This window comes from Crinia signifera, chromosome 11, assembly GCF_055691185.1.
Source record: "Crinia signifera chromosome 11, ASM5569118v1, whole genome shotgun sequence".
NCBI lineage: Eukaryota > Metazoa > Chordata > Amphibia > Anura > Myobatrachidae > Crinia > Crinia signifera.
The window spans coordinates 101,288,217-101,307,130 of NC_139227.1; the positions used below are offsets into that span (position 1 = coordinate 101,288,217).

The 18,914-nt window shown below is 48.8% G+C and overlaps 1 protein-coding gene across 3 annotated transcripts in view; it reads right to left on the reverse strand.

Annotated features, from left to right (window-relative positions):
* Window positions 1-17,036, reverse strand: part of LOC146045251 (uncharacterized) — a 38,952-nt gene extending 21,916 nt beyond the window's left edge. For 2 of the 3 annotated variants that reach the window (XM_083163984.1, XM_083163983.1), the window contains exons 1-3: window positions 16,256-17,034; window positions 2,833-3,192; window positions 972-1,301 (exon numbers count right to left, since the gene is read on the reverse strand). In XM_083163984.1, coding sequence (XP_083020110.1) covers window positions 972-1,301; window positions 2,833-3,192; window positions 16,256-16,349 — 784 coding nt within the window. In that variant the 5' untranslated portion in view covers window positions 16,350-17,034. Of the gene's footprint in view, window positions 1-971; window positions 1,302-2,832; window positions 3,193-16,255 lie in introns of all 3 variants that reach the window. The other variant, XM_083163985.1, reaches the window with a different exon arrangement.
* Window positions 17,037-18,914: the final 1,878 nt, after the last annotated feature.

Here is an 18,914-nt window from a genome sequence, read left to right on the forward strand (position 1 = left end):
CTTTTAAACCCAAATACTTCTCAGTATCATCTTTGTGCCCTTTCATGTAAATTATGTACTGCTCTGTGCTACCATATGCTGTTCTCCAACACATATATACTCCTCTGTGCTACCATATGCTGTTCTCAGACATTATATATATATATATATATATATATATATATATACACCTATATACCTTCGGCACAAACACAGGCAGTGGCACTCCCAGGGATTTTCAAAAAGCTTTTATAAGTGTACCGACATTTCGGGGTGCTGGGACCCCGTTTTCAAGGTGAAAAAACAATCCTGATTGTTTTTTCACCTTGAAAACGGGGTGCCAGCACCCCAAAACATCGGTACACTTATAAAAGCTTTTTGAAAATCCCTGGGAGTGCCACTGCCTGTGTTTGCGCCGAAGGTATTCTAAAGCTCCAGAGGGCACCCGGGTAGCTGCCATCCAAGCACACTGAGTGCCAGACTGACCACCATACACACACACACACATATATATATATATATATATATATATATATATATATATATGTTATATTGTTCTGTGACATATGTACTGCTCTGTACTAACATATTCTGTTCTGTCACATTTATATATACTGCTCTATGCTACTATATGTTGTTCTGTGACATGGAAAATGCTCTATGCTACCATATGCTGTTCTGTGACATGGAAACTGCTCTATTCTACCATATGCTGTTCTGTGACATGGAAACTGCTCTATGCTACCATGTGCTGTTCTGTGACATGGAAACTGGCCTATGCTACCATATGCTGTTCTGAGACTTACATTCTACTCTGTGATACTATATACCATCTGTAATGCGTAGACTGCTCTGTGATACCATATTGCCATGTCTGCTAACTACTGCCACCTGCTGCTTTTCGGGGCATGTCCTGATGGGGGTGACCATGCTATGCAGGCCTCTATGTCAATGGGCCATTGAATATGCTATATACAAAGTATGACCTGTACCTCGCACTGACAGTGTGACGTTCACAGCGAGCTGGGTGCTCAGCGATCGGTGGGTCACAGTACAGGAATAAATATCTCCGTCCTCATGTCTGCTCTGAGGTCTCACAGACAGCTTGTTACTGACATTGAAGGTTCCGTCTTGATTCTCCTTTTGGACAGTGATGCACGTATCGCCATCCAGCGCAGATTGCTTGGCGGAACCTTTACTGTACCTCACCCAGTGTACAAGCACCGATGCCGGGTAATAGTGTCTGACGAAGCAGGTAACAGACTTCTCAGTGCCCGGACTCATCTCCAGCTCAGAGTCACTCAGGACACACGATGGCTGAGCTGTGAACAAACAACATAAAGTGTAAATCATTATAATACATCACATACACTCAGGGCCATCTTAGCATACAGGCACAATGGACAGTGGCACGGGGCCCCACAAGTCTAGAGGCCTCCGAGCAGGGGTGGGAAGTGGTCACACTCATAGTGGTGAGGCAGCATGTTGGTTGATTGGTGGATGGAAGGAGCTATCAGCCAATAAGAGTGCACTATTCCCTACCTGCCCTCAGCCTGCAGACAGACTGTTACAATATAGATGATAGACAATATCTAGGTCAAAAGTCACTAGGTCGATCACTAATGTCGACAGTGACTGAGTCGACACCTAAGATACACATATGCCCCCACAGTGCCAGATACACATATGCCGCCACAGTGCCAGATACACATATGCCCCCACAGTGCCAGAATTTCCCATCAGAGTGCAACTCACCATTGTTGCTGTCTCCATCTGCTGCTGCTGTTGGGGGGGGGGGGGAGCGCAGTACACACCCCTCCTGCCCATACCCCAGTCCGGTGTCCCCCTGGCCTGCTGTCCTGTGTCTCCTCTGCCACTGCCGCCACTTCAGAGGGGAGAGGAGCACTCAGCGCAGGGCGCATATCTCCTTCCGCCTCGATGTGTCTATGAGTCTGTCCCTGGCTGATTTTGGTGTCATTCCACTGACTGGGACACCCTGTGCGGGCCGCACCGCCCGCACCCGCCTAGTGACGCCACTGGGTACAGCATGTGCTGTGCTGACAGCAACCTGCTGTCAGCACAGCACATGCTGTACGTGTGTGTGCTGCTGCTGCTACCCGGGAGGGAGGGGGTTGTTCAGACCACAGACCAGGCCCAGGTTGAGTGGCAGCAGGCATCAGTGGCAGGCTCCCCTCCGTGTGCGGCAGCAGGCAGTGCAGGGTGCTGCTCCATGCTGGCAGCAGGGGCGGGCTCCCCTCTGTGTGCGGAAGCGGGCATAGCGGTATTGAGTGGAGCGGTGGTGAGTGGCCTCAGGGGCAGGCTAACCTTCATGTGCAGCAGTGGGGAGTGCGGGATGGAGCGGCAGGGATGTAACTATTTGTCACCGGTCCATCAGTGAGTGTCAGCATGGGTGGACAGTGGCGCGCAGGCTCGCTGCAGCAGAGCCAGGATGTGGAGCGCAGCCTCAATGGCAAATGCTGCACTGATAGGCCAATCTGTTATTCTGTGATGGACGCTGATAGGCCAATCTGTGACTGACTCCACCCAGCATTATACACACAGTCACAGAGTGTCAGATCTGGCCAAATATTTAAGAGATATAAGAGATGTCATCTACAATCTCACCTGATAATCACCTGAAAATCAGTGTTTTACAGATCACAAAACAACTACATCCCCCTAATTAACTTATTAACTGTGACTGTGCGCTGAAATCATTTTATGACCTTGTACGCATAATTCTGTTCCCCACCCCCCACCCTTTGGGGCCAGCTGTAGACTACGCGGAATGCAGCGATTCCAGACAGGTGAACTACAATCATCCTCACAGAGATAGGGACCTGCGGCACTCACCTGACACTTGTACGTCACAGGTAGCCTCTGCTTTATGAGGTGTAGCGATAATGATGCATTTATATTGCCCTTCATCGCGGGTTTGCACGTGTGGTATGTGCAAGCTGGCATTGCCTTGTCTAAGGTCACTGTCCTCTATTGCGGATCCTTTCCTAAGTGGGTAATGCTGGAGCTTATCATAGCGATACACCGGTACATTAGTTCCATTCTCTGTGGTTAGAGTCCAGCGTACGCTGACCGTCATCAGATCCAGATCTTTAGGGGTATTGATATTTAGAAGACAGGGGATGGTGACATTTTGGCCCAGTAGCGCCCCAACAATACCCACTGGTGCCCCGTTCTTGGGATCTGGTAGAAATTCTAAAATGATGAGACAAGAAATAACAGATACTATAACTATTCCATTTATTGGTGGTCATTAATCTGACATTCTAAAATAACATTATATTTTCCATGTCATGTATGAAACACGCTTCCATACATTTTGGACCTGTGGACCCCAGGATGTCAATGGCAGTAAACGTGAAAAGGGGATTTTTGTAAGAACTTACCGTTCGAATCCCATTCTCTGAATCCATCCTGGTGACACAGCTCAACCATGGGATGTAGGAGGGTCCAAAGGAGCCAGACACCTATGCTAAAGCTTTCAGAGAGGCAGGCTCCTCCTTTCTGCATCCCAGCATTCCTCAGTTCAACTTCCAGAGCACACAAGGATACATCAACTTAGTACAACGCCTGAACATATTATATGCACAATAACGAAATAACCATTTTAACATGACAACACATGAAACGGCATTACTTACTGAGCATAAGGGAGGGATCGCTGTGTAACCAGGACCATATCAGAGAAAGTGATTCAAATGGTAAGTTCTTACAAAAATCCCCTTTTCTCTTTCATCCATCCTGGTGACACAGCTCAACCATGGGAAGTTCAGGAGCCGGTCCTTTGGGAGGGGCCGGTCTGCCCTTGCCCTCAGGCATGTGGCCCTGTCTGCCCTTGCCTTCGGGCATGAGGTCCTGTCTGCCCTTACTTTTGGGCATGAGGACGTGTTTGCACCTGCTGTTAGGCATGTCTTGAGGGCCGCCATGACGGCTGTCAATCGCAGTGAAAAATGTTTCAGATTGACCAAGATCCAGCCAGTGTCTGCCATCTCGGAGGTCCTGTCCACGTCTGATGTCCTGTTGGTGCCGGAATGGACTTTTGCTCTGCCCATTGAGAGAAACCTGAGCTTGAATTTCTAGGAGGCATCTGGAATCCGCCTTCTCCAGGGGGGCATTATATCAGGACTGCCATTTATGTCTTCTTTGGTCTGCGGTAACTCTAGTTACACAGAGGTGCTGCTGTTGTTATGTCCAGCTTGAAGTTCCTCTGTGTGGCCAGAGGTGCTGCTGTCATTGTTTGGTCTGCAGTGCCTCTGGTTTGCCACAGTCTCTTCCCTCTGATCCCATGACATGTCTTCCACACACTCTCCTTCTTCCTCTGAGTCTATGGGCCTTATTCTAGTTCACTCTTAGAGGCAAATTCCTTCTTAGCTGGACAAAACCATGTGCACTGCAGGGGGGCAGATGCAATAGGTGCAGATAGAATTAGATTTGGTGAGTTATTTTGTTTCTGTGCAGGGAAAATACTGCAATATAGATCTCACTTTGAAGAAAACCCCCGTCCAAATCTAATTCTCTCTGCACATGTTATATCTGCCCCACCTGCAGTGCACATGGTTTTGTCCAGCTAAGAAGGAATTTGCCTCTAAGAGTGAACTAGAATAAGGCCCTATATTAGGAAGAAGTGGAGTGGATAAAGGGTGTCTGGGAGAAACCTCAGACTCCTTATTAAACTGCTCCATAAAAGCAGTAATCTTGTGCACACTTTGAGCAGTGTCCTGCATTGCTTGTATAAATGCAGGGTCCCCCTGAGAGGGGAGAATAGAGCCAACAATGGCCAGGGAGGATGACAATGGCCTGGGAGAGCTAAAGCACATACAAAAATAATTTTTCGGAGGGCAGCGCTATACTGTAAAGGTAAATCTCCCTGTCTTCGATAATTGATCACCATAAAGGTCTGGAAGCAATAGAATATTTTTTGGAAAAAGGAGGAATGGAAAATTGAAAAAGGAATTTCTTGAGAGAGGCAATTTATTTTACTCACAAACAATTTTTTCTGGTTTAACGAGAGGTTTTATAATCAAGTCCAAGGCACCGCAATGGGTACCAAATTCGCACCAGCCTACGCAAATTTATTTATGGGCTGGTGGGAAGAGAACGCCATCTGGCAAGACAACACACATCGGAATAAGATTAAAGTATGGAGACACTATATCGACAATGTCTTTTTTGATATGGCATGGAAGCAAGGAGGACCTGCAGATTTTCTGTGAGTTTCTGAATCAAAACGACTTGAACATCAAATTGACCTTCGATATAAGTGTAACGGAACTGCATTTTTTGGATCTTTTCATCTACGTAAAAGAGGGAAAATTGCACACGAAAAATTACACCAAACCCACGGACAACAACACATATATCCCCACAACCAGTAACCATCACAAATTATGGTTACAAAATATGGTACTTGTTTCCTAGCACGGCGCCCGTCTCGTTGATTGTATGCCTTAAGGTTAAGGTACTTAAGGCATGCAATCAACGCAATGGACCCGATTTTCTGTCACTCACCAGTTAATTTGCCGGTGAAACAGAAAATCGCATTGATCGCATCCATCGCGGCCCATTATAATGGGCCGCGATGCGACCAACGCGATCAACGCGATTTTACCATAGAGAATAATGTTAAATTATTTCTAAAGTCAAAATCGGGGTTATCGCGTCGGTCGCGCGCCATTATAATGGCCCGCGATGCGATCAACGCGATTTTACATAGGGGACAATGGGAAATGGGCCAATATGGGCAATTTCTCATTGAATATGGTTATAAAGTATGGTTAATGCCCCCTCCATTATTAACGCCACCCCACTATTGACATCAACCCGAAACGTGACGAGCACAGCGAGCCCGCGAGGGGCGGCGGTACGCGTCCTCCGACCTTTTCATACCCCCACTATCCACGTCGGCGTGGAGTTGATTTTCTAAAGTGTGGCGAGCGCAGAAGTTATGCGCGTCCCCTCAAGGGGCTCGCCACGCTTCGGACTCGGTGTCTCGCTCCGCTCGCCACACTTTATAAAATCAACTCCACGCCGACGTGGATAGTGGGGGTATGAAAAGGTCGGAGGACGCGTACCGCTGCGCTCGCCACGCTTCGGGTTGGCGTCAATAGTGGGGTGGCGTTAACAATGGGGGGTCATTTCAAAACAGGGGGGTTTGCTATTAAAATGGGGGGTTTGGGGGCTTTTTACATTGAAATCAATGTAAAATCGGGTCTCAGGGACAATTTTACATTGATTCGACACGATTTTTCCAACCCGATCAATACAATCAAAATCGCGGGCGCCATGCTAGGAAACAAGTACCCAAAATATTCCAACGGAACAACTGCAACGAATACGGAGAAGCTGCTCAGAATTGGAGGTATTTGAAACCCAAGCGAATGAGATGAAAACATGGTTTATCGAAAAAGGCTACAAAGAAGAAAAAATTAATCAAACTAGGACCACTCTAAGGCCCTTATTCTGATCGGTGCGGCCGGAGCCGATTATGCGGGCAGGACCGTGCGTGCGAAACCACGCCTTCCATACGGATCGCCAACTCCGTCCGTATGCGGTAAGAAGCTGTCCGAACGGACCGCACGTGTATTTTTCACGGAATACGCCTCCTCCATCTAAGGGAACCTCCCCCATCATTCGATGGTCGCAGACCATCGAATGCAGGACCGTGTGCTCCACCAGCACCCGCAACCTCAGACTACACGGACATTTTTCCGTGCAAAAGCAGGGATCTGGGCGGGCAGCTGACATCCGGCGATGTCATATGTCCGCCCCCTACACGTGCGTCACGGCCGCATTACCATACGTACGCCCAGCGTTTCATGGGAACTCCCATGAAACGCGGGGCGTATGCATATGGTAATGCGCCCAAATAGCCCTTCACGCCCCTCTCCACCCCCTGTTCGGAGTGTTCACATATCATGCGGGATTTGGCCGTACGCCCCGCTCGCACATGCGCAGAGACGCCTCTGCACATGCGCAGACACAAAACATCGGCGGGCCGAACGCACGCGGATATATCCGCACCGATCAGAATAAGGGCCTAAGTGAGAAAGATAGGGAACCTATGTTACAATACAAAGAGAAAGAACCCTGTTCAAAATCCAAATTAGCTTTCGTGACCAAATATAACAACCAACATAAAGATCTTGAAAAGATCATTAAAAAACATTGGCACATCCTGACAAGAGATCCTTTATTAAAAGAACATCTAAAGGAAAAACCTAAGTTCATCTACCACAGGGCCAATAATTTAAGATCTAAGTTAGTGAAAAGCGCGAATCCGGAAGAAATAGAGTTAGTGAAAAGCGCGAATCCGGAAGAAAAAAAGAAGGGCAGGACGTATTCTAACCAAAGGCTTCCATCTGTGCGGGATTTGTCCCATGTGCAAGGTACATAAAGACACCCCCAAGAAAGTAGAAAAAATCACCACAACTTCCAACGGAAATTCGTTTAACATAGATTAATTCATAACATGCAATTCCAAGAACTGCATTTATGTTATTGAATGCAAATGTGGACTACAATATGTGGGGAAACCTTGCGTACTTTAAGAGAAAGATGCCCGAAATATCAAGAAAGGGATGGATAATCACATACTGTCGGAACATTTTAAGAATTTTCATAATTGTTTAAGTAAGGACATAAAACAAGTGGTAGGCATCAAAAAAGTAACGGGAAATTGATGATCTGTGTACACTATTTATTTAGGAAGGTCCACATCCTATATCAAATGAAAACATGGCGTGCGTTCCACTAGACATAGGAAAAATGCGTTCCACTGTAGTCTTTAATGATAAGTCAGTGATTTACTTATATGGCTGTGTTTTCCAGGCCGTTTTGTAGGACCCATATGTGTACAGAATCCCGGAAGTTAAATTACGGGGAAAACGTTGCGTCCCAAGGGACGCAAGGAAGGAGGTACTGGATACAAACATTCACCTCCGTGTTAAATGTGGCCGTGCGTTCCCTTATAGTAATGGACGTGCGTTCCACCATCCACAGCCGTCCCATCTCTAATCCATCTGTCCACCGCAGTTTTAAACATGGCCGTGCATTCCACCGCCGTAATGGCCGTGCGTTCCACGGGATAGAAAACATGTAAACGGAACGCTATTCTACATATACCCAGTACCCCCGAGTCTATAGCCATTGAATGGGGACCAGCCCGGAGTGACACACTTCCCCATTTCATACAGGATGTGCAGCAGGAATTTAAGTACTACATGACCATATTTGGATTTCCAGGTTAAATTTTATATGCTGGATTTATATAAAGTTTTTTATATTTGCATATTTGTTTTTAAAGCATTGTACTTTATAGATGTATGCTACACACATCTTTGAGCTCTGTTGATGTTTTTTAAAGGAATGAGTTGATTACTGTTTATGTAGAACACGCCCTTCAATCAGGTAATCTGTACCTGAGGGTATATAAACCCTTAGAGGAGTACAAGTGGCACCACCTTGAAAAAGACTGTCGAAACGCGTTGGTGGGGTGCCACTATTTTCTGATGGTTGTTTGTCATGAGTTGCCCTGTACGCCAGCAAACCGTGAGTGAGCTTCCCGGGTTTCCATCTGGCCAATTTTGGTTCTCTTGGCTGTGAATTACATCTGGCCCTGTTTTTTTTATGTCATTTTATAATAAAAATTAAAAAAAAATTTACTAAATGGAGCTGGATTGAGAGACGTTTATGTAAAGAAACCTTTATGCGAGTATCACCATCTCTTTACATGTAAGCGACAAGTAAGCATTCCTGATCAGATTGACACAGAGGGATTCCCTAAAAAGAAACCTTTATATATGGGGTATTAACCCGTTTCATGTAAGCAGAGTGTAAGCATTCTGAATATCCCATTGATGCACGAGGTGTTCCCATAAAAAAGATCTACTAACTTCACGCTTGCGACATAGAAGAAAGCATCCAGTCGTTGTGGTTCCGTGGGATTCCCATATTTACATAGACTGTGTGTTTTTTAGGACTACTATACCATATTTGTTTTCCATTTTATTTGCCTGTGACCGTATGAAATAACTTTGGGAAAGAAGCAGTCCGAGATCTACACCTGGTAAAATATATCCCATTTGTGTAATTTGGAATTAGTACCCACAGTAGAGCGCTGACCTCTGAAAAATTATTTTTGTATGTGCTTTTGTTTTGACCAGGTCGATAACTCCTGGTAAAGGAGGTTAGCTGCATTTTAAATTGCGCACTAGAAATCCAACCCATTGGCCTGGGAGAGCTAAACAACTCATCCCTCTGTCTGTTTAAAGCCTGTACTAAGGCAGACACAGACCTTCCCAGAGCAGCTGCCCATGCAGGCTCAGGTTGCTCAGCCCTCTGGGCTTGTGCCCACTGGGCATAGATTCACATGTAGGGCATTTATCCCCATGGTCCATCTTTTCAGGAGTTAATTTAAGCCCGCAAAATTTGCAGTTAATTAACATAGCAGACGCTCCTTCCCCAAGCACAGCAGCATTCCACCTTTCTGTCATGATTTTATCACAATGCTCTAAGGGGCCGATTTATCAAACCATATTTGCGGCTAAATCCCCGAAAACACCTGTTTTCGGGGTTTAGCCGTAAATATTAAGTATCTCCTAAATGTATCAAAGGGGGACCGCAGCAGGGATCTGAGATCCCTGCTGCGATCCCCCCTGCACCGCCGCCGGCCGCATCCCCCATAGGTTTCTATGGGGGATGCGAAGCTGCCCGATGTATTAACATCGGGCAGCCCGGCTTCACATCCCTGGGCTATCGCCATTCTGGGATGGCGATAGCCCATTGTAGCCTATGGCTATGTGATCGCACTGCCGAGCGGGGCAGTGCGGTCACAGGGGTCGGCGGGGGTCAGCGCATAACCGCGCATGCGCAGATCCCCCAGCTTCCGGGTCAGGGCTTCGCAGGGACGGGCTCCTTTCGGAGCCCTGTCACTGCGCCCTTCTAATAATACATTCAGGTGGTGTACTTCAACACCGCAATGTGATGTCCAGCGATGCCACTGCGCCAGCATCGCAATATGTTGATAAATGCGCCCCTATGTCAGGCATTTTTTAATATATATCAGTGTTCTTATCTGTCTGTCGCTGTGTCTGACCCTCTGTGGTCACCGAGAAAAGTGTTGCCTCAGAAGAAACTGTCAGTCTGTCTGCAAGAATAAATCTCCTTCCAGCTCCGCACACTGGGGCAGATGTATCAACCAGTGTTAAGTGCAAAAATGCACTTAACGCTGGTTAACTGGGGGGGGATTACGTTTATCCTAATGTATTACTAGCGCACCTAACGTGCGCTAGTGACAGCCCGCCGAGTTACGCTCGGCGGGGCTGTCCCCTGAAATTCCCCCCCCAGGGATTAATGGCCGGGGCAATGTATTAACAGCCTTCAAGGCGTTAAATCGCCCCGGCCGCTTCGCCAGCTCAGGGCTAGCATTGTCCTATCCCCCACTGTGGGGACAACGCTAGCCCTGCTTCTGGCTCGGGCTGCGCAGGAGATCTTGCGGTTTTTGCGAGATCTCGTGCATGCCCATTAGAGCCGGACCCGGGGGAGAATCGCACTGAGCATGCGCAGGACGCCGGGGGAGCCGATAAGGAGAGCCGTTAACGCTGGGCATAACGGCTCTCCTTATCGGCTGGGGGGGGTTAATACATTAGCAAATAACGGGTGCCTGCTTCTCCTCGTTATGCAGGAGAAGCGGGACCCGTTATTTCAGAAGTGCAAAGGGGGGTTAGTACATCTGCCCCATTGTGGGATGAAAGGGCACCAGGGCTGAGTGAAGGAAGAGACCAAAGTCCCTGCTACAGTGGGGTGGGAGGCTTTTTTGGCGCCTTTTACCCCTGTAAGCTGCTCCTACTGAGTGTTTCTTCTGGTTTCCTGTGTCTCCCCTCCAATGGGGACCACTTGGAATCACCCAGCTGCGCTGAGCTCCTGTAACAGGCTGCAATCTCCTGAGAGTTCAGCTTGCAAACCCATTCAAGATGGTGGCCGCCATTGTTGAGTGTCCGTCACTCATGATCCCCCCAATGCAGGGAGCTGGCTCCGGAGTCCCTCAGGGCCCAGGAAACCTCACTGTGATGAGGTTAAAGCGCTGTGCTGAGAGACCGGACAGTGTCTCTCAGCACACAGGGAGCTGACAGGATGTGCTTCTGTCAGCCTCTGCTGCGCTGTCAGTGTGAGGAAACTTCCCCTGGAAGCCTCACTGTGACCTGCACTAACTACCGTGAAATATTAATAAAAAAACAAACACCCTAGCTACCCTAACAACTTGGCTGCTTCAGCCAGAGCCGGCCTTAGGCATAGGCAAACTGGGCAATTGCCTAGGGCATTTGGAATGCCTAAGGGCATCAGCAGCTTCTGCTGATTAAAATGATATACAGCATGCCTATATTCTTTGTGTGAGTGAGGCTGTATCTGCATATGAAATAGTGTATTCATGGAAATCACTGTAACATAGCATTCCGTATGCAGGTACAGCCACAGTCGCACATAGAATATAGGCATGCCGCATATCATTTTAATCATTTGAAGCTCCTTGTGTGTGCTGGTCATAACAATGCAAATAAGACAAATTTTCATCAAAAAAGGCACCCAACGTTAGCAGAACTGGCCAGGAGAGTCAAGATGTATGAGGAAACATCTGTATCCAAGCAGAGGCAGAGGTCACAGTGTTAGCGGCTGTGCGAGTGCTGTCTGCGGGTGGGTTGGTTGTGCAATAGTGTTCGGCATATGTGTAAGGGGCATTATGTGTGTCATGTATAAATGCATTATTAATGTGCAACATATGTGTAACAGGCATTATGTGTGTCATGTGTATAAGGACATTAATAATGTGCAACATATGTGTAAGGGGCATAATGTGTGTCATGTGTATAAGGGCATTAATAATGTGCGACATATGTGTAAGGGCCATTAAGTGTGTCATGTGTATAAGGGCATTAATAATGTGCGACATATGTGTAAGGGCCATTAAGTGTGTCATGTGTATAAGGGCATTAATAATGTGCGACATATGTGTAACAGGCATTATGTGTGCCATGTGTATAAGGGCATTAATAATATGCAACAAATGTGTAAGGGGCATTATGTGTGTCATTATGTGTATGAAGGGCATTAATAAAGGTTGGCATAATGTGTAAGGGGCATTATGGTTATAAGGACATTAATAATGTGTGTCATTTGTAAGGGGCATTACTGTGTGGTATTATCAGGGGTGCCGAGAGAAAGGGGTACAAATTACCCAGGCCAAAGTCTGATGGAAGGGCCCAGTGGGGGCCCCGGACCCCTCCCCTTAATACCCCATTCATACCAGAAATGCAGGGACAAACCCGGGAATTCAGTTCCCGGGACAAGCAGGGACATTCCCGGGTTTGGACCCATTCACACCAGAAATGTCCCTGTATTTTCTGGTGTGAGAAGGGGGCGGGAAGGAGGCCGGCAGGAGGTGAGGAGGAGGCGGGCAGTCGGCGGGCAGGCGGCGGAGGTGGGGAGAATACTCACCCCGGTTGCTGGTCCTCCGTGCAGGCCAGGGATCCACACAGGCGGCGGCGCAAATGACAGGACAGGCTGCGGATGAAGATGACGCAGCTCTCCGGCGTCCTCACTGCCGCTGGAGAGCTGCGTCATCATCATCCACCGGCTGTCCCGTCATTTGCGCCCGCCGCCTGCGTGGATTCCCGTCCAGACAGCACACCGAGGACACGGCAACCCGGGTAAGTATACCCTGTACCTTTCACACCAGCCAGGTCCCCGGGTTGAACCCAGGAACAACCCTGGTACCTAGCTGGGTTGAAATTTGCCCGAGATTTTGTCCCGGGAACCTTTCACACCAGTGCTAGTACCGGGTTGTTCCCGGACTCAACCCGGGAATTTAGGCTGATGTGAATGGGGTATTAGTGACAGCAGCAGCTGCAGCTCTTCTCCTCTGCCCAGCACACACTGCTTTGTGCTGGGTTGTAGTGTGGCCATGGAGGTGCTTAAAATACAATATTTTCTCAGGATTTTTTTCTAAGGGAATAATAATGTGAGCAGGGCCGGTGCTAGGGTGTCCGGCGCCCTCCTGCAAACCATACATTTTGCGCCCTTTCACATTGCCATTGCAACAAGCTGCAGCCCGATTGTGGGAGTGTATGCAACATGCGATCCTACGGAGGATCTCGGGTGCATGTACATGTATGCATACACCATCTCAGTGCTGTGTCCGCAAAATGTTGCAGGCACTAAAGGTGCCCACACAAGCTGCGAGAATCGCATACGTTATGGGCTAGATCACATTGCATCGCACGGCATACATGCAATGTGTGTGCGATGCGATCCGAAAGCAGTACAAAAAGTATAAGCAGCACTCGTGACTGAGGGGAAAAGGAGGGGAGAGAAGGAGGAGATGGAAGAAGAGGGGAGGAGATAGAGGGGGCGGAGTGTTGAGGACTGGCAGCGGCACTGGCACAGCACACTGAGAAGAGGGAAGGAAGGGGAGGTGGTGCTGCTGCCTGTTTGTCATTTGATTGACAGCTGACAGGCGCAGGGAGCAATGGGTAGGGGGCAGGTCCGGACATGACATGTCATCCAGGCATTCACAGACAGCGCTACATGCCTCAGCGCAAGTGTCCGTGAGGAAGAGAGGGCAGGTCGCAGGAGAAGGACAGTGTGTGCGCGGTGCAGGGAGCTGCTCAGCCTCTCCATACTGCCGCCCACTGTCAGACAGGCACTGTGGGCGGCGTGCAGGAGGCAGTGACAATGAGGGCTGGGGCAGCTTTAGCAGAGGAGGGAGGGAGACAGCGCCTTTTCAGCATGGCGCCTCCCTGCTTTGCAGGAGCTGCTGAGTGGGTAGCGCCGGCCCTGAATGTGAGGAGTAATGTATATAAGGTAAAGTGGTACTACTGTGTGATGTAACGTGAATAAGGGACACCATCCCATGATACAATGTGAATAAAGTTGCACTACTGTGTGGCATAATTTGAATTGGGGGTACTATTGTGTGGCCATGCCCATTCCCAGCAAGAACACCCCCTGTTTGGGCTGCTCACTGAATGTGTGCACTGTTTCTATTTAAAATATTGCGGGTAGGGGCACCAAAATGATGACTGCTATGATGAGGGTTGATGGTGCTGGGAAAGGGGAGCAGGGTCAGAGGCGGAACTAGTGGCGGTGCTAGGGGGCACCAGCCAAAATCTTGCCTAGGGCGTCATTTAGGCTAGGGCCAGCTCTGGCTTCAGCAGCGTAGTACACATGCACAAAGCCATCCTGTGATAAAATCCACCGTCTTTTTTATCGCTGGATGCATGCAAGGTGATTGACAGGAAGACGGCATATGTGAGTGGTAACCAGGTGTTTTCTAGGAGTGTCAGGGAATACACAGGTGTGCGAGGGAAAGTCATGTGACGTCAGCTCCACCCCCGATCAGCCTGTTTCTATCGCAGCCGCTGAGTAAAGTCCTGGGCTATGCACAGACTGCACACACTGGGGAATCATTCCATGGTGAGCGGCTGTTATCTGGGATTGTCAGGTAATACGCAGGCGTGGCCAGGTGTGTGAGGGGAAGTCATGTGATGTCAGCTCCGCCCCCGATCAGTCTGATTCTATCACAGCCGCTGAGTAAGTCCTGGTCTACACACAGACTGCACACACACTGGGGAATCATTACATGGTGAGCGGCTGCTATCTGGGAGTGTCAGGGATAATGCAGTCATGGCCAGGTGTATGAGGGGAAGTCATGTGACATCAGCTCCGCCCCCGATCAGCCTGATTCTATGGCAGCTGCTGAGTAAGTCCTGGGCTACGCACAGACTGCACACACTGGGGAATCATTCCATGGTGAGTGGCTGTTATCTGGGATTGTCAGGTAATACGCAGGCGTGGCCAGGTGTGTGAGGGGAAGTCATGTGATGTCAGCTCCGCCCCCGATCAGTCTGATTCTATCACAGCCGCTGAGTAAGTCCTGGTCTACACACAGACTGCACACACACTGGGGAATCATTACATGGTGAGCGGCTGCTATCTGGGAGTGTCAGGGATAATGCAGTCATGGCCAGGTGTATGAGGGGAAGTCATGTGACATCAGCTCCGCCCCCGATCAGCCTGATTCTATGGCAGCTGCTGAGTAAGTCCTGGGCTATGCACAGACTGCACACACTGGGGAACCATTATATGGTGAGTTTATTGCAAATTAATTTGCAGCTAATCACAGTCTTGCACAGGGTGGGATTCCACTCTGGCTGGGTGGTGTACACCTGATCGCAGGTCTCTGCAAATGAACAGTGCAGCAATTAGGTCTGAATAATGCCCATCGTTTTGTTGTTAACATTTCTTTTTTAAATGAAACCATTCGGGGTAACAAATAACAGTTGAAGGAGAAGGTTTCTCACCTGTTGCACAGTAATAACCATTTGATTGGGTATGGATCATAGGATAGACATGAACTAGGTCGACAAGCATTAGGTTGACACAACTAGGTCGACAAGCATGAAGGTCAACATGCAGGAATGTCGACATGAGTGAAGGTCGACATGGGTTAGGACGACACAAGCATTAGGTCAACATGGTGACGGTCGACATTCAAAAGGTCGACATGGGGTTTTATTTTGTCCCTACTTTCAACACAGTCGACTTGGCCACTGAAATGTATCACCACGTACCCTTGCACGGCTCGCTGCGCTCGGCACACTATTTTATTCTCCCACCATGCCCTAGTGCAGGAATGCCCAACCACGGTCCCCAAGGCACACTAACAGTGCAGGTTTTACTGATATCCAGGCTTCAGCACAGATGGTTTAATCAGAATCACTCAGATACTAATTAAGTCACCTGTGCTCAAGCCTGGATATCTACAAAACCTGCACTGTTGGTGTGCCTTGAGGACTGTGCTTGGGAATGCCTGCCCTAGTGGATGGTAGGGCATGAAATACCACCTGTCGGCGCATGTCGGCATAAAAGAAAAAGTGAAAATCCCCATTATGACCTTTGACTGCTGACCTTCCCCGTGTTGAACTAATGCTTGTGTTGACCTAATGACCCTGTCGACCTAACCCACGTCGAAATTCATGCATGTCAACCTAGTGGTGTCGACCTAATGCTTGTAGACCTAGTGACCGTATCCCATTTGATTATCCTTAGCCGCTGACACAGGAAAGATAGTTCCATCCAATCAGCTCCTAACTGTCATGTTATGGGCTGTGCTTGAAAACTGACAGTAGCTGGATGGTTGTTACTATATCTCCATACATTTATCTCTCTCCAAGAACCCCAAGGCCCCGAGGCAGAGATACAGTACCTGTTCCTGTTCCTGGGTAGCAGATTAGGATCGGCAGCAACATGATCCGAAATTTCCAGACGACTTCCATTCTAGATTTTGTGCTGGATCCCATCCTGACTACAGAACAGTCACTAGGTTCTCCTTCATCGTGCAATGCAGACTTTGAGCCTCAGTGCCCCACCTAGTATTTGGAATGGCCTCTGCTCCCGTCATCGCTTCCTGAGCACAATTACTTTTACTTTCTGTTTGAGTGATAGTTTTACACTTAAAGTGAAAGCGGCTAATACTGTCATCTGTGACCTGTAATTCAGCGTTCTACACTGCATAAGAGACGTCCACCCAGAGGCGAACCTATATATTCATGGGCCCCATAGTAAAAGTTTGTAAGGGCCCCCTATTTAGCAACTGATGGTGATAAATATATGTAAAACATATTACTAGACAGCAAAGATGGGCCCCTTTCAGCTCTGGGCCCCATAGCAGCTGCAGCCCTTGCACCTATGGTAGTTACGCCCTTGCGTCCACCTTTAGCCAGTACATGATGATGGGCGTGTTTATCCAATCCACCCCATATACAGTGTAACAACGGTTCCATAGTATATTGATAAAAAACTCATCTGTTTGGCAGGTATGATCCTGATGCTGGTGCCAGGGTAATTACATCTATGTTCCGCTGCTGCCAATCTTACAGCAGGGCACGGTTCTAAGGGCATTATCGCCACCTGTAGCTGTATCTGTCATGGTGGTACCCAGTCACTATTCTTACCCATCCGTCGGCACTGCGTATATCATTGGAGCGCCGTGTTTCAGAGACCTGGGCATGTAAATGGGGTGTGGTATAGCTCACAATGTATAGGTTCACATTAGGCCCACAGCAGAAAATGCACAAAATGTCGACGTGGAAATGGTCGACTGGTTAAAAGATCAACATGAGTTTTCACTTTTCCCGTGCATGTCGACCTGTTGGTGCTGGTGCAATGCTCACAGAGTTTGGCACATGTGCAGTAGACGCTGGCGTGGTGTACTGCAGACGCGGCGGCGAATGAGGGGAGAACTTTTTGTTGCTGAACCCTTACAGGTAATATATACCGCTAGCATACCTCCGGACTGTACAGATTTTCACGGGACTGTCCCAGAGGGGGGCAGTTGGTAATCCCGTCTGCTACTCTGGGAATAGAAGCAGTGTGCATGCGCACAGTGTCTAATCACTGCAGAGAGGGGGTGGGGGAGGGGGGGGGGGGTTACCGGTCACACAAAGTTGACAGTCAAAAGGTTGACCAATATTGGTTGACAGTGAACTTGAAAAATGTTGACACGCATTAGGTTGACGTGGCCCAAAGGTCAACACATGGAAAAGGTTGACATGAGTTTTTTAAATGTTTTACTATTTCGACATACAGTAAGTCAACATTAACACATGTAGAAGTCTGCCGCATCCCCTCGCCGCGCTCAGAACACTATTATATTCTTCCTATATGCACACTGGGATGGTAAAGTATGAACAAGCCATGTCAACCTTTTGACTGTGTCGATCTAATGCATGTCAACTAGGGTGGCCAAACCCGGGATCGGCGGGATCCCGGAATTTGGTCCCCAAAATGCTGGGATTTCAATTCCGGGATTGGCGCAGTCTAATGCCGGGCAGCGTCTGAGCGGGTGCTCAGCAGCTGCCCGGCTTCTCCCGTCCCGTGTAGTGCGGCTCTGCGCACCGTGATGACATCAGAGTTCACGCTGCGCAGTCTGCACAGGCTGCCTCTATCCTGTGACCGGCCAGATCACCCACCCAGCAGTGGACCACGCCAACAGCAGACCAGCCCGCTCACCCATCAGCCCGGCTTGCCCACCCGCCCGGCTTCACCTCCTGGCTCCCGTCCACACCACGCATATGTAAGTAAATATGCGGGCGGACGAAGCAAGTTTTTTTGATTAGGGAAGACAATCCCGGGAATCCTGGGATTGGGCATTTTTTAATCCTGAAATTTAAAAAATGCCCCGGGATTGGTATCCCTAATGTCAACCTTTTTTCCATGTCAACCTTTTGACCGTGTCGACCTAATGTATGTCAACATGTTTAATGTGTCGACCTTTTCACTGTTGACTAATAGAGGGTGTCCTTTTGACTGTAATCAGTAGTGACAGGCCAGTTCGCCAGCATCGGTCACATATAGATGGCAAGGATTGAAAAATGCTTAATCCCGGGATTCCCGGGATTGGCTTCCCTATTTAAAAAAAATCCGGGTGGTGTGGCAGTACTCAGGAGGCGATGAGCAGTGGAGATGGAGCTGAGAGGTGTGGCCGGAAGTCAATGCGGCCGTGTCCGGGAGCGGCGGTGCAGCTTTTTGGCCTGCGAAGCGTGACTACTGACATTATGTGACACTGCGCAGAGACGCGCCAGAGTCAGGAGAAGCCGGGCAGCATCTGAGTAGGTGCTCAGCCTCAGCCTCAGATGCTGCCCGGCATTAGACTGCGCATGCCGGGATTGAAATCCTGGCGATGCATGCACACAGCGTTTATTCCGCGCTGCTTAGCAGCCGACAGGGGGGACTCCCAACCGCCCCCCCTCACCGCGGGACACTGCCGGCCGCGGGAGGGACAGCGGGACAGGCCCTGATAATCGGGACTGTCCCGCTGAAATCGGGACTGTTGGGAGGTATGCTTACTGCCATAATATACTCTA